This window comes from Enoplosus armatus, chromosome 2 (assembly GCF_043641665.1).
Source record: "Enoplosus armatus isolate fEnoArm2 chromosome 2, fEnoArm2.hap1, whole genome shotgun sequence".
Classification (NCBI taxonomy): domain Eukaryota; kingdom Metazoa; phylum Chordata; class Actinopteri; order Centrarchiformes; family Enoplosidae; genus Enoplosus; species Enoplosus armatus.
This window is the reverse complement of record NC_092181.1, coordinates 4703421-4719643: the sequence shown is the minus strand read 5'-3', so window position 1 is coordinate 4719643 and position 16223 is coordinate 4703421. Positions and strand designations below refer to the sequence as shown.

At 40.2% G+C, this 16223-nt stretch overlaps 1 protein-coding gene across 1 annotated transcript in view; it reads left to right on the top strand.

Annotated features, from left to right (window-relative positions):
- The window catches only part of dnah6 (dynein, axonemal, heavy chain 6), a 52305-nt gene that overhangs the window by 31610 nt on the left and 4472 nt on the right, over window positions 1-16223 (top strand). The window contains exons 54-74 of the mRNA XM_070926356.1: window positions 97-332; window positions 1509-1653; window positions 1954-2070; window positions 2404-2527; window positions 2766-2962; window positions 3287-3490; window positions 4490-4615; window positions 4785-4949; window positions 5564-5631; window positions 5860-6040; window positions 6286-6465; window positions 6630-6863; window positions 8994-9129; window positions 9384-9550; window positions 9835-10025; window positions 10106-10266; window positions 10915-11003; window positions 12224-12370; window positions 12511-12649; window positions 15456-15575; window positions 15751-15872. Of these exons, the coding sequence (XP_070782457.1) occupies window positions 97-332; window positions 1509-1653; window positions 1954-2070; window positions 2404-2527; window positions 2766-2962; window positions 3287-3490; window positions 4490-4615; window positions 4785-4949; window positions 5564-5631; window positions 5860-6040; window positions 6286-6465; window positions 6630-6863; window positions 8994-9129; window positions 9384-9550; window positions 9835-10025; window positions 10106-10266; window positions 10915-11003; window positions 12224-12370; window positions 12511-12649; window positions 15456-15575; window positions 15751-15872 (3249 nt within the window). The remainder of the gene's footprint in view (window positions 1-96; window positions 333-1508; window positions 1654-1953; window positions 2071-2403; window positions 2528-2765; window positions 2963-3286; window positions 3491-4489; window positions 4616-4784; window positions 4950-5563; window positions 5632-5859; window positions 6041-6285; window positions 6466-6629; window positions 6864-8993; window positions 9130-9383; window positions 9551-9834; window positions 10026-10105; window positions 10267-10914; window positions 11004-12223; window positions 12371-12510; window positions 12650-15455; window positions 15576-15750; window positions 15873-16223) is intronic.

Sequence of the window (16223 nt, the reverse complement as noted above, 5' to 3'; positions counted from 1 at the left end):
CAATTGAAAAAAGACGCTGGCACTCAGAAAACAAAATGTGGACGCAGGCCCTTAGTGTATGTGTATGTATCATACAAAAATATATCCTTGCCACAGGTGCGTAAAGTAGTGAAAGAGGATGAGGCTATGGCCAAGGTCGAAGCTGAAGACACCCAGGCCATAGCTGATGATGCCCAGAAGGACCTGGATGAGGCTCTGCCAGCCCTGGAAGGTGCCAATCAGGCCCTTAATTCTCTCGACAAGGCTGACATCTCTGAGATCAAGGTGTTTACCAAACCCCCAGACCTAGTCATGACCGTCATGGAGGCTGTCTGCATCCTGCTCAACTGCAAGTCAGTGTGCTTCTCTCTCACTCTAAAAAACAAGACTTTTCTTCCTCAGAGTTTTTCGATTAGAGAGTTATCTTCGCCTCTCTTATTACATAAAAGTGCCCTTCTCTCACCAACTGATTATCCATGATTCCAAACTCACTTCTCTCTAATTATGTTACATCCCAGTAATTTGTTTCAGAAAAAAAAATGGGATGGCAGATGCCATTTGATAGGGCTTTTTCATAGTAAAGTCATAACAGCATAGAGGACAGACCAGGCATTAAGGGCTTGGTGAAATCTAATAGCTAATCTCTGTATGATGTGTGTTTCATTTGTTCAGCACAATTGATTTAAATCAACACCAATGGCAAATTGTCATCTGTAAACAGCGTTTGATTCTGTCGGATGAAAATAAAATACCCAATTCAATTTTAGTCTAGGACAAGTGACAATACCAAACAGGAAAATGGATTCACCCAATGTTTGTGTCCCAAAAGAGATCCAATCTCCTTCCCATTCATCATGATGATCCATTGTTATAATCACAATTATCACTGTAGCCACCTTCATAATTATTATCAACATCATTTTAGTCATTCAAAAAATCATCATCATCATCATCATCATTATAATCAGAATCGTCACTCTGCCAAATGTATGAGATTTTTGAATCCCACGTATTTTGTAGTCAGCATCCAGAGGGTTAACGCCACCATCTCATGACTCATCCCTCTGTCAACCCTTAAATTTCTTCAGTCATTAATCTACTGCACTGCTGCATTAAATCCAATCCTATCTACTCAACCCACTTTCGGTGGCACACTAGTACTATGTGGAACTTTCAGTGACTGCTAGTACTATGACAAGTTACACGAATATGAATGTTTAATATATCTATTGATAGATTAGACTCTCTTTGTTTCTTCTTGTTCTGACTTGTGATGGGAGTCTTGAATGTGATTCGTAAGCATTGCATGTGTGTCGGAGTGGAATTCCTACATTCTGTTCACAGTATCATGAACTACAGCAGTTTAAATTACCATGTACCTTGGTTATCTGTAAGTAGTGTTTCATTCTTGTATCATTGCTTGCAATTAACAGTTCCAGGCTGGGTTTTTACAAATTAAGACACACATTCACACTTATTAATTATTATTGGCCCTTTTTTTCCCCACAACTCCTAATTTTTCCTTACAGACCGGACTGGCCTGGAGCCAAGCAATTACTGGGAGATGCCAATTTCCTCAGGCGTCTGATGGACTATGACAAGGACAATATCAAACCTCAGATCCTGCTGAAGCTGCAAAAATACATCAACAACCCTGATTTCATACCTGAGAAGGTCTGTTTGGATTTCATGTCAAACACTCCGATACGTTCGTCAGATTTCATGGAGTAGGGCACAGCGTAAACAGATTGTCGTGAAATGGGAGTTCAAACATTTCGGCAGTTGTGCCAGAGTTTTTGGAAATTGGAAAATAACCACTTCAATTTTGATCACAGCATTACAGTCACATGTACGCTACTGAAATGAACTATGTTGATTTTGTGATGACATAAATTGTCAATGATTTGTGGAACGTAACACAGTATGTTAATATATGCTATTTAGTGTAATTCCTTATTGTGTTGCTGCTGTTAGGTGGAGAAGGTATCCAAAGCCTGCAGATCAATGTGCATGTGGGTCAGAGCCATGAATCTTTACTCCAGAGTCCTCAAAGAAGTCGGCCCCAAGAGAGAAAAACTGGCCAAGGCGCAGGTCAGTAACATACAGTAGAGGGCTTCAGTATGCATACATGTTTTAATGTTTAACACATGCACATGCATAAATAACAATTATAAAAAATAGATAGTGCTTTACACACTCTTGCTGTAGATCTCAGTGTTGGCTATTTTTGTCAAGTCTATTACAGTCAAAGCATTCATCCACTTAACGCCAATCCATTCTCTATTCCCTCTCAGTCCCACTCAGGATTGCCCTGCATACATTTGGACCAAATAATGAGAGTAAAAAATGGACCAAATATTCTTTAAATGGTTCATTAATGGAATTTCCCTCTGTCCCTTTCTCCGTCTATTCCAACCCCTGCAGGAGGAGCTGGATATGACCATGGCCACCCTGAGGGAGAAGCAAGAAAAGCTTCAGGAGGTGGAGAAGCAGATCATGGTCTTACAGAAGCAGTTTGACAGCAGCGTAAATGAGAAGGAGGATTTGGGTAATGTTACCACTTTAAACTCTACCTGGGTTTTAAACTGCCCAGCCACTGCGCATTTTATATGTATTTATTCCAGTTGTGTGAAGATCTCTGGAGATAGAGATGGAACTTAAAAGTCTGCTTTCTCTTTCAGTATTCAAGGTTTTATTACCCATTGGAACTGAAAATAAAGAAAGTCTGCCAGCATTTACTTTGCTAACTTTCTCTCTCTCTTTCTGACCCCTCTCCTTCCTAAAAGTTAACACCATGGCTCTGACACAGACTCGACTGACCAGGGCAGGGAAGCTAACTTCTGCTCTAGGTGATGAGCAAGTACGCTGGGAAGAAAGTGTTGTCTTGTTTGAGCAAGAGATCATCAACGTTGTGGGGAATGTCTTCATTGCAGCTGCCTGCGTGGCTTACTATGGAGCGTTCACTTCCCACTATAGACTGCTGGTAGGTACAGCGTGATGTGGTGCACTTCAGTGCTTTTAGGCCCTTTTACTTATTTATTTACGTATTTACTTGTATTTCTGCTTGGAGATGCTATGCTTCCAGAACAGAATGCATATATGCTAATGGAACTGAACTGAGTCTGTTTGTACATTATTAAAACACAGAAGTAATGATAAGGAAGTGACTAAAAAGGAGAAACATTATAAAATATGCAGGATACAAAAACACCTAAAAACTTTTCTTTCAATCAAAACAAAAAAACAACCCAAGAAAAAAGTAATGCCCTCATGCATGTGTGTGTGTGTGCGTGCTCCCTTTCCCCAGCTAATTGACCAGTGGATAATACAGTGCCAGGAACTGAACATCCCCATCAGTTCCAGCTTCAGCCTGATCAACATTCTGGGTGACCCGTTTGTCATCCGGCAGTGGAACACCGAGGGTCTGCCTCGTGACACCGTCTCTACAGAGAACGGGATCCTGGTGTCCGAGGGCCGCCGCTGGCCTCTTATGATCGACCCACAGGATCAGGTGAACTTGAAACTAGCATCGAGGCAGCATTCATTCAGTGTGTTTCAGGCGTGGATTATTTTTTTGTAAGTTGTTATTGATTTTTTTATACGAGGATGTCCTTTTTCCGTTTATCCAAAACCCAATGTTTCACACGTTTTAAATTTAAATCTTACATGTCGGGGACATTTTTTTGTCAGTATGGGAGATCATGTATCAAGGAAATATGAGTTAGATAATTTAATTGAATTTGAGCTACACCACCTGTATGAAATAAAATTTTATTATTATTGTTATTATTATTATTATTATGTTAGGGACACTGGGTTTCAAAACCCAAGTGAATAATATCGTATCCCACAAATCCCTTGTCTTTTTGGATTTCATGTGACACTACATGGCCGCGGTACCAGCGTAAAGAACAGAACAATCTCTCTCAAAATAGAACTTCCTGTCAGACACGGTCAGAGACAAAGTCACAGACTGGCCCCTGCCCCAGGACACACACAATTCCCAGCTTCCCCCACACAGAAAGGACACAAACCAGCTCACTCAGACTTGAAAAAATGTACAGGATGGAAATGTTGTCACAGCTTCAGTTTTTAGGTCTCCATATAGCTTACTGTTCCGTGTCTTCTTGACCACTGACAAGTCCAATTTTTTCTCCTGTCATGTTTGAGCTTTGTTTTCTCCCCCACCCTTTAACTGTCTTGTTGTTCTTTTTCTGAGTACCGCTGCTCTCTCTTAGTTTACATAGACTGAGGGATGCAGATATGGGTTAGACAGAAATTCTGAGTTATTTGTGAAGGCGTCCATGTCTGATTGTGCCAAACAGACACATGATTCACTGCAGATGATATATTGTTCACTCCCACAACAGTATTGTTTTGTCTTTCCTGCTGCACTACCATTGCTACAGTCCCCCTTTATTTTACCAAGTGCTAACATTCATTCTTATCATTTACAAAATAAACAGGCCTTTTTATCACATTAGATAAAGATTACTTTTTCCACCCTCAGGCCAACCGGTGGATCCGCTCCAAGGAGGCTAAGTATGGTCTAAAGGTGATCAAACTGACAGACCCAAGCTTTCTCAGAACCCTTGAGAATGCCATACGCATGGGCATGCCAGTACTGCTAGAGGAGGTAGGAACGCACTAAAATTACTAAAACATGTTTGAGCATAAAGGAGGTGATTTATGGTAAAACATAGTAAAGTAATTTGGGGAAGGTACACATTTTGGTGTGTATGATTAACTTGTGTATTACCATTTGTGTGTGAGTGTTCCTGCATTATTTTATTGTGTGTGTATAGTTAAAGGAGACCTTAGATCCAGCTCTGGAGCCCATCCTGCTGAAGCAGACATTTGTGGCTGGTGGACGGACGTTGATCCGACTCGGAGACTCAGATATTGACTATGACAAAAACTTCAGGTTCTATATGACCACCAAGATGGCCAACCCACACTACCTGCCAGAGGTAAGGACAGCACACACACTCCTTTAAATCTCCATATTAGGATTAAACTAATACCAACACACCTCTGCAAGTCGGCCCTGAGACTTTTTGAGAAGAAATCCCAAACAGTTTCCAACCGTGGCAACCAGATATTTACTGTAAAAGCACATGTTTTGTGGAATAAGAAAAACAGTAACACAAAAAAGAACCTCTGTGCCTATCTGCCATGATAGCAAATTAGTGGCACAATTAGTGCTTGGCTTCCTGTAATGGCATGGATTATGGTCAGTTTGCAGGCATTGTCAAGAGATGTAGTCACCTGCCAGCTCACTGACTGTGCTATGGCCTTTTATTCAACACCAACACCACCAGAGCAGCAACACCATGTGAGCTTTTATTCAAACCAGCAGTGCATGAAGGCAGTAACTTAGACAACGTGAACGTGCCCTTTCTGTTGGACATCAGCTGTAATACATCCAAGATTTCAAGTGACATGGCAGTTAAAGTGGTAAAATCTTGTAGCAAGTGTTTAGGGCACATTTCGAATTGTGGCTGTTTGAATGAGTGGTGTGTGTGTGTGTGTGTGTGTGTGTGTGTGTGTGTGTGTGTGTGTGTGTGTTCTTGTTGTCCTTCAGGTGTGTATCAAAGTTACAATCATCAACTTCACTGTGACCAAGTCTGGCTTGGAGGACCAACTGCTGAGGTACATACATACACAGATTCACATCAAAAACATCCTACCCAAACCCCATGGTTCACATTTACAAACCACTATACAACGCTATGTACCTCAGTAATGACTGTTTACACTTTGCACTTGCTCCTTGCACCACAATCTCTGCCTTTTTTAGCTGGTGATATTTGTATTTGATTCTCCCACATTTCTTTTCTCTGCCCACGATCTTCCTACAACTCCTCTTCCTCTCTTCAGTGATGTGGTGCGTCTGGAGAGTCCACATCTTGAGGAACAGAGGAACGAGCTGATTGTGCGCATCAACGCTGACCGCAACCAGCTAAAAGATATCGAAGACCGCATCCTCAAGCTCCTCTTCACCTCTGAGGGGAATATTCTTGACAATGAGGAGCTAGTTCAGACTCTCCAGGAGTCAAAGGTAAATCTGAGATCAGGCAAAGGTCATATGAATGTTTTGTCTTGTCTGTACTGTACTACTAGGACAATGAATTTGACATAATTTGTCATCATCTGCTAGAATCAGTTTACGCTTGGAATTTTCCTTGTTATTCTCCTATTCTGTTTCCTTCCTTTCCTCTACCACATCTCTTTTGTTCTTGTTTTGTTACTACTCCTCTCTTTCTTTCTTTTTGTCTTTTCCTCTCTCTTTCCACCATTCCTCAGGTGACATCAGAGACCATAAAGCATCGTCTGGAGGAAGCAGAGGCCACTGAGCTGATGATCAACTCTGCGAGGGAGCGCTACCGACCTGTAGCCACCCGAGGCTCAGTCTTGTACTTTGTCATCGCCAGTCTGTCTGAGATCGATCCAATGTACCAGTTCTCCCTCAAGTACTTCAAACAGGTAAGAGAGAGGAAGCAGGCTTTATTTTACAAGCCACACACAAATCTCCATCTGACTTTTTGAAGCTTTTGTTCGGAACACATTAAGACTTCAAGCCCCCATAGAACATTATTATTTACTTCCTTGTTCGATATCTTTTTGTCCTTTTCTTTCTCCACCCTCAGCTCTTTAACTCCACCATTGAGACGTCAGAGAAGAGCAGTGTGTTAGAAGAGCGTCTCCAGATCCTGCTCGACCAGATCCTGCTCAACTCCTACATCAATGTGTCCCGTGGCCTCTTCGAGCAGCACAAGCTTATCTACAGCTTCATGTTGTGTGTAGAGGTCATGAAGCAGCGGGGCGAGATATCCGATGCCGAGTGGCAGCACTTCCTAAGAGGAGCTTCTTCTTTGGAAAAGGTGAGATGGGAAATCATCATCTCATGCATTTTTTGAAAAAGTTACAACGATGCATCAGTAGTGTTCATGAATAAAGAAATGTGCTTTCATAGCATTTAGCCAGTTAGGCACAAGCAGTTTGTTGCGTCAGCCAAACATAAGTTTTAGTGTAAAGTCAAAGTAAAGTTGTTACAGAGTGACATTTCACCTCGTGCATCATTCAGGTACTATAGGAGAAAAAGACACCAGTAACTAGTCACAGAAAACAAGAGAACTATAATTGACGTGTGTTTGTCCTCATTACCTCATTAATAATTTAACAATGATTTATCAGTCACTTCTATAGTACTTTTATATTTTAAGCAAGGTGAGGATGGCTCTATCACACAGAAATGTGGTCAAATCAAAATAAATATGACAAAACAGTCTCTGGAAAATTTCTATCTCTGCAAAAATATTCAATATATCAAACAGTCACCAGTTTCTGTTACAAGCAACCAAGTGGTGCCAGCCACAATTCTCTTCTCAGGTGAACATAACATAAAACACACTGTCTGTTCAACAGTAACTGTGGAACACAATACCAAGTGTGCATGTCATTGTCATCATAAATGTAAAGGGATGTAGTCTGTCGCCGGAAATGTGCTCCTGGTAAATATTGAAGAGAACTTTTTCTCTGGGTCTTCTAACTTTTGTCCCTACCATTTTTCTTACCGTCTGGCTTAAATCTGCTCGGGGAAGGGGGAGTTTTAAGTTAATCTTGAGCTCTCCACTGCAGCTAACTTGTGTTGTGACATCAGTTTTTACGTTTAAGTTATAGTGTAACTTTCCCCACAGTGTTAAAACTAAGCTACGTTTGACCTTACATATACAGTACAGTAGTTGGTGCAACAGGCTGTAGAGTTAATGAGAAAAGCTACATCAGTTCAGCTATTCAGAGTTTGAATATATCAGAATGGCCAACTGTCACTAGGGTGATTTGACCACTGAAGCCAGAACGAATCGGAAGGTATGAGGCTTAATTGCCTGCAGGAATAGAGAGATAACCGCCTATTTCTAACTGTGTCATGAGTTCTAAATAAAAAATTTAAAAAAACAATTATATTTTTTTTCGTCTTTTTCTGGCTTCCAGGTATTCTTATAATTAGAGTTACAGTTTAATTTGTTACAGTTTGTTGGCTGGATCCTCTTAACTGCAGATAAACAAGGTGTTGTTTTATTTTTCCCTTCGAAAATCCCCCCAGGTTGGCCTGTAGGCAGCATCTTCATTCTCTCCCACTCTTACTATGGCATTGAGTTGACAGAGAAAAACAAGCCCTTTGTCACAGAGTGGCAGTCGGGCTCCCTCTCTCTCTCTTGGCCAGCTTATTGCTGAGGAGCTACTGAGACTGAGACACAGTAAATGAGAGACAAAAGAACATACAAGGAAAATCTGTCTGTGAAGAGGTTGACAAAATAAATATTTCTGTGGAGGAGAGATAAGAAAAGCAGAGTATCTCTGTTTCGCAGCTGCCCATACAACCTGTATGTAGCATGCTAATAGGCCTTAAGCAATCAATGCGAAAGCCTTAGCACCTCAAGTCAGGTATGAGGCCCGTTTTGACACCTTCAGAGAGACTAAATGAGTTCATCCGAACATAGAGTCCAATAAAAGGACCTTTGAGATTTAGCTCTGTTTTTTTGACGACTTCAGAAAGTTTTGACTCCACAAAAAAAAAATCAGTCGGCATATATTCCTGTGTTCACCCACAATTTGGCTCTCATTTATATGGCATTAGTTAGGCTGCAGGTTCTGCTTGTCTGCCGTCGTGATTCTCATGCTAATGCTGTCCTTTCTTTCCTCTCCTTCACCTCTATTCCCCTCTCTCTACTGTCTTTGGCATCGCAGCTTTAATGCATCCATCATCTACGCTTATCTTGCTAATTTTGAATGCTTTTCAAATGTGTCTTTGCGTTTTCATGCCATCATCGTCTCTTATTTGTTACGTCTGCCTTTCCATAGATGTTTTAAATCATCCGCTCTTCACTTTTTTATTGACATCCTTTAATTCTTCTTTACTGTCTCTCGATTCAAGGTCTGTCCTCTATCTTTTCCCCATCTCCATCCTTTATTGTTGTAATCGTCTCCTTTTCGATTCCTCCTTCTCCCAGGACTATGCAGAACGGCCAGATGTGCCATGGCTAAGTGATTTTTACTGGCAGACATGTTGTGAGCTGGAGGACACGCTGCCCTGCTTCAAGGACATCTCCAAGGAAATCACCAGAACCCATATCCACCTCAAGCTTGGTAACCCAAACCGATTGTTATTATCCTGGATGATCTAGAAATCAGCATATTTAGTGCATCATTTTCTGCTAAAACCAAAAGTAGAATGTTACAAAACATTATTTTTCACTGTCAAGCTTAGATATTCTGATCATTCTTCTGCCATTCTTCTACCACATAGTGTACTAATCTGTATATACACTGCTGGGCAAAGGTCTTATAAAATCATGTATGAAGATTTATGTAGCATTAAATGACATTCGCTTCTCCTTTAGGACGTTTTCAAGCGTCTATTAATCCAGAGAACTGGGAAGGCTATGTGTCACAGCTGCCTCCTCTTGGGGAGTCCAGAGATGTGAAGCAGGAGATTGCAGGTTACTGGGATGAGAGGTTGGGGGCCTTCCAGAAGCTGGTCCTCATCAAGAGCTTCGTGGAAGAGAAGGTAAGCCAAGAGGAAGTCTATATAAAGATATTTATTAAGGTATTGAAGGTATTGTTTGTTTTCAGGTCTACAAGGTCACAGGGGGATTTCTGAAATGAGAATTGTTGTCCATGTCAGTTGCTCTTTTATTATTAAACACAGCAAAGATTCAGCTGATTACACTCATTTTCATCCCTTTTCATGTGTCACATTCTTTCATGCACATGCTATGCCCCTCTCTACTTACTACTGTTTTACTACTACTTGTCCTCCTTGTCCTGTAATTCTTTCCCTCTCTTGTCCAGGTGGTGTTTGCGGCCACAGAGTTCGTGATTGTCAGCCTGGGGAAGCAGTTTGTGGAAAACCCTCCAGTTGACCTGGCGAACCTCTACAGCGACATGTCCCCCTCCACACCACTGATCTTCATTCTCAGCACAGGATCTGACCCTATGGGTGCCTTTCAGCGCTTTGCAAAAGAGAGAGGCTGTCTTGACAGGTAAAAAAAAAAAAGTGGTCAGTATATACACTTGTTTACACATAATCACAGGGGTATTACCATCTATATCTGTCTCCCAGAGTTGAGTCCATCTCATTGGGTCAAGGCCAGGGGCCGATAGCAGAGCAGATGATCCATGCAGCCCTGAAGAGTGGCAAATGGGTCTTTCTGCAGAACTGTCATCTTGCTGTCTCCTGGATGTTGGCCATGGAGGAGCTCATCAAGACCTTCACTGAGCCAGGTATTGCTAGATTGAAACAGCATTGAAACACTTCCATATAACTACATGAATGATCACACAAGGGCAGAGCATCATGACATCCATTTGTTATTACATTTTGTACTGTTGCTCCTGAAAATAAGCATTGAGTATTTCTTCAATTGTAGAATGCATGGCTACATACATGAGGCATCAAAGAGTAAAAATATGTAATTTGCCAGGGAAAAAATCATCATCAATCATCAATTGGTCAGGACTTTACTTTTCAATAACATTATTTAATACAGTTTTAGAAGTCAACTGCTTCATCTTGTTATTTGTATGTGTTTTTATATTTTTAACAAGCTCATTTTAACTAAAGAGGTAGTTTTACCTGTTTTATCAATTTAAAATCAGATTTTAATTTTTTCAGGACCTAATAACATTTCTGTGGCTTGTGCTGCACAGGTCTAACATATGGTGCCTGAAACCCAGCTCACTGCAACTTTGAAAAAGAAAATGACTAAATGACTGTTGTTTTTGTGGTTGTTTCCTTGGTTTTTCACAGCATTTGTATCAGTGAATATATATGTAAATGCACGTTATTCAGTGTAGTCAGAGAGACATTCATTATGTTCTATTTTCTTTAGTTTATGGATGTGAATAATGTTCCTCTCTGTTCCCGTTCAGACACGTCAATCCACGAGAGTTTCCGTTTGTTTCTCAGTTCCATGCCTTCCAAAGTATTTCCTGTAACAGTGCTCCAGAATTCTGTCAAGGTAAACACACGGGGTATAACCTCACTTTAGTTCAGTTCATTTCATTTGGAGATTGTCTGTCAAAGATTGCTCTGCAGGACTAATGTTCCCAGTGTGAAGACATTTGTTGCATTCACTTACAATGTGAAAAAGTTCAGCTTTGAACACATTTGCATTCTCTTCAGTAAGTATTCTACAGTTGCACATGGCTCATCATCCTTCTTCATGCCTTGAAAGCAAATATTCAAAATTTACATACTGACTATAACTTCTCAGACTTCTGTGGGAAACTTGAAGTTGATACTGCACATATTGCATCTGTATAAAAGACTATTAATAATTAATTTCAATAATGTTGTGTATTCTAGAGATAGTAGGTTGAAGAAAGCTCATTAATTACAAAGAGGAACCTGCTGACTGTATGCTAAAGCATTAGGTAACGGCATCATAGGTATGTCTGCTGGGATAAGAGATGATTATGGCATGCAAGTAAAAAGGCTCAACTGATGTGATTTGCATTCCTTTTATTGGAAGGTTCTGTGACATTTTGCAAGCGTTGTAATTAGTTGAACAAAAGGCTGAACTTCTTAACATGCTCCTTAAAAGGAGGTGACACATCATCAGTATAAACAGTGTTTCAATAGTCAGTAATGCCAGACTCTGTGGTAGTAAAAGGCCTTATAGGAAAGGATTTTTTATATCTAGCTTAATTTGAGGATTGCATGCTTTTAATTCCATGGGCTGCGTAAGTAAAACTGACTTGATCCAAAATGTAATCCATTCATAGATCTGTAAATTCATTGGTTATTTAACTCATTCACAAACAAAGTTAGATACTCTCAATAATTGGTAACAGAACTTTTTTTGGATACTTTCCGGTATACATCGTCTGTATAAGCTATGTAATCTTTGATATTATCGATTAAATATTCGTTAACTGCTTTGACATCTTAACTGTCCTCTCAATAATCAGCTACTTGAATATATTTGATAAACAGAGGGATTTGACTTGTGTTGCGACAGTTGATTATCCAGCTTTCAGGGTTAGCAACAAATTAGATGTAATGAGTGGGCATTATACATGAGGGAGAGCAGCATGACCGCTAACAGGTATCATAACTAGGCTTACTGACAAAAAGGAGGAATAGTCTGACCCCTGCAAGAATTTTCGGCAGTCTGCGCAGAACTCACTGGTCTTCTCAATAGCGGCCATATGTGTGCCTGTGTGCTGCTGTTGCCAGGTAACTAATGAGCCTCCTAAAGGTCTGCGAGCCAACATGCGACGGGCCTTCACAGAGATCTCCACCAATTTCTTTGAAGACCACGTTCTGGGACGTCAGTGGAGGAAGATCGTCTTCGGAATCTGCTTTTTCCACGCAATCATCCAGGTCACACACTGCCTCCTAAAACCTTACACAAACTTGTGCATGTTTTACTCTCTTGCATGCTGTCGTGTGTGTTTGTGTGGGTTCGTTCCTGTCCTTCTATGTACGTCCTTATTTGTGTGTGTGTTTTGCATGTGTCTTAGGAGCGGAAGAAGTTTGGTCCTCTGGGCTGGAACATCCGCTATGAGTTTAACGACAGTGACAGGGAGTGTGCTCTGCTCAACCTCAACCTCTACTGCAAAGAGGGCACCATCCCTTGGGACGCTCTCATCTACATCACTGGTAGGGAAGCCTACACACGGGGACAAGTGTCTGTACTTGCATGCAGGTCTATCTAAATGCATACATGCATAGCACAAGTTGATGTATTTAGGGTTGTGTTTTTATAGTGTACTGCTCCAGTCACATTTTCTATATGGAATACACACATTATTTGGCTCTGGAAAACATTGTACAACATGGTGCAATGTGCAAAGCATTACATTTCATAGATTTCAGACAGTTTGCCTTTAAACAAGGCAGGATGTTTGGATGGAAACAGTCTCTTTCTGTCACTCAGGCTGGCATGTTTGTTGTGCTGCCAGTGTGTGGCACAGACAGCACACTGTTGTTTTGTCAACAACACACACATTTTCAGCATCATGTGAAATGGGCAAGGCAAAATGTTTGCTGATCTCACAAAGCAGGGGAGTTCTGTAACAAGATTTCACTCATGTTCTGCAGCTGTGATCCCGCGTTTGTCCAACTCTCCCGCAGTGAACTTTCCCTGCTCCCTTCCTCCTCTTGGCTGTGTGTTAATAGAAATGAAAAGAATAGAGCAAATGTTCCCATGCATAGCTAAGCTCCTTTTCTATTTTAAACACAGCAGATAAAGAAATCAAAATGTTGTGGCTATAAGGTCCTGTGATATCAAGTAGTTTGATAAATCACAACATTTATCATGGTACATGGGAGTGTCCATCCCATTTATGTCAATGAGGGTAGAGGACATTTTTTACATTTTTGTAAAAATTAAAGAAGTTGTCACATGCTCAGAAACCTTGCAGACATCCTGATATCTTTTAAATTCATTTTTCCTTTCCCAGTTAATTTTCATTTAATACTTTAAATTGTAACACACTTAAAAGTTTTTTCTTTCCATTTTGTTTGATTATACATTTTATAATGTGAAAGTGAAAACTTTTCTTAATATAGTTTCATTTTTGTCATATGATCTGGGTACACATACAGACACAAACAGAATTTTAATTGAATTTAATTATGTCAATGTAATATTGTTTGTCCTGGACTTCCATAACAGGCATCTTCAAAGAAGAGGGAGGAATCCCTTTCATTAACAATACTCATCATATCTCTTAAGTTCATTTGTTTCTCTAATCTGGTTTTCAATTACACCTTCAAATGGTTATGTGCTGCGTTCAGTCTCATTGGAGCGCACCACTCAAATTGATGTCTCTCATTGTTGTTATCACACTACTGTGTTATTAGTTTAATCCTCGTTTAGTCCTTGTGTTCCAGAGCTACACACTCTTTGAGGGAAAGAATTTGGGCTCAAACCAAGCATGATATTGCCTTTCCTCTTTTAGGAAGAGCAATTCCTCTCTTCTGATACAAAAAAAAAGGCTCTGCCAGCTAGCTTTGCCACGCCTGCAGCTCACTAAAGGCTTCAGCAGAGATTTGTCTGATTATTTACTCCCTTCCTGACTGTCTTACATAACTATGTCTTCAGAAAGTATGGATTTTAAGTGTTGGATTGTTAATGTTAAATATAATTTAAATTTAATCTTCCTTTTTGCTCCTCGGTAATATTTACCCTCCAGCCATGCCTGTCTTTTTACAATTCCTTTCCTCTTCTCCGTCTTCATGTCATTGCTTACTAGCCACACATGTGTTTGCCTCTCTGTGCTGCGTTCTGACACCCCTCAATGAAAATGTGTGACTGCAATCACACTATTATTTATGTCTTTTTACATCACCGTGTGAGGGAATAAGAAGAAGATTGTTATTGTAGTTTGTGTGTTTAAACTCTCAGCCATCCTGGTCTGGTTTGCCAGCTTAATATCTCCTATGTGCACTGTCCAGTGCCACTGTAGTGCTCTCGCTCTTTCTCTCCCATATGTGACACAGTTAGATGTTTGCTTTTTAGATCCTAACAGACTCAGTTGGGCACAACAGTTGTTTTCGGTATACCTGAGGGTAACCAGGGTTTCTATCTTGTGTCAGTTTTTCCACACTAGAAGCAGATAAAAGCCTCTTCCAATTAAATTATTAAAACAGAGTAACAATTACCTTAATCAGTCAGCATTCAGATTGCGTTTGTTCAGTATCGCTGTGTCTTATTATGAGTAGCTCACATATTTTTTTGTAGAATTTTAAAATAATGGGGGGTTTAAAGCTGCAATATTTATGTTTAACAAAGATTTTATTAACATTTTAATGATAAATAAATAAATAGGGTGTATAATGCAATCCTAGTCTCTATCTGCGTGACCCCTTATGTCCATGCATTCCCCATCTACCTGAGTTTTTTTTTTTTTTATTGTTTTTGAATGTCTGTGGTGCCTGCACAGATGAATGGTTGCCTTGGCCTCGGGCTGGATGTTGGTTAAAGGTAGACAGTTGATCAAGATGAGTGAAAAGGTGCAGTGTGAGCCTGCCCAGACGTGGAGGGGGGAGGAGAAGGAGGAGAGCGCGACAAGCAAAAGAAGCTATACACTTGGCAGTCTAAAGGAAATTGCTATAGCAGTGCTGTATGTACTCAAAGTGCAGAAGATCAAGTGCTTCACTCTCAGTAAATAAATGTTCTTTAAAACGGCTTTCTCCTGACGTTGTTTACTTGTCAGTCATTCATCCATATCAAATTTCATAAATATTTAATGTCTTATTCAAAATGTTTGCTTTAGACTAAGTGTTTTATCATGCTGATTCTGAATGGAATGTTGAATAATTTGAGTGTGGCACTCCAGGCTCAAACCCAAACTGGGACTCAAGCATGGATGGTCATTAAAAACACTGCCTCCTCCACAGTTACAAAGAAACAATGATGCAGACTGATAACATTATATGGTCTTTGTGTCTGTCTCCCAAGGAGAGATCACGTATGGAGGCAGAGTGACGGATGCCTGGGACCAACGCTGCCTCAGGACAATCCTCAAAGGCTTCTTCTCACTGCAAACCCTGGAGCCCAGCTACACCTACTCCTCATCAGGTATCTCCTTCTCTCTCTCTGTATGTATACAGGGCATAAACAAAATAACAGGGACACTTACATGTAATGGAATTCAATATAGCAGGTGTGTGTGCAAAAGTCAATTTGTCTCAGCGCATGCTCACATACTGTATATTTTCTTTGGATGAATGGTTTTCTCGCTTTTGTATTTTAGGTATCTACTATGCCCCAGAGACAGATGAACTAGAGCAATATAAGAAGTATATTGAGAGTCTTCCAATTCTAGATGATCCCGAGGTCTTTGGCATGCATGAGAATGCCAACCTGGCCTTCCAGGTGAGGAACAATAGTAGTATTGTACAGAAAAAACATATAAATCTGCACAAACTGACAGAAAGATTGGCAGAAAGATGGGGATTTAGAGTCCCATCTTTCTGCCTATCTTTCTGTCAGTTGCCACCATCAAACATATATGATTGGATTTTATAGGATGTTTTCCTTTTCATGATAGAATTGTATGATGAAGATGTTGTAAACTAATTGACTTATTATTTTTATTATTTATATTGTTTGTTTTCCAGAAGGGTAATGTGTTGAATAGCTAATTTTAATACTTTTAATATGGTCTATAAAAATATAAAATAAAATATCAATAAATGAGGATGCTACAGTATGTGTGTTTCCTTG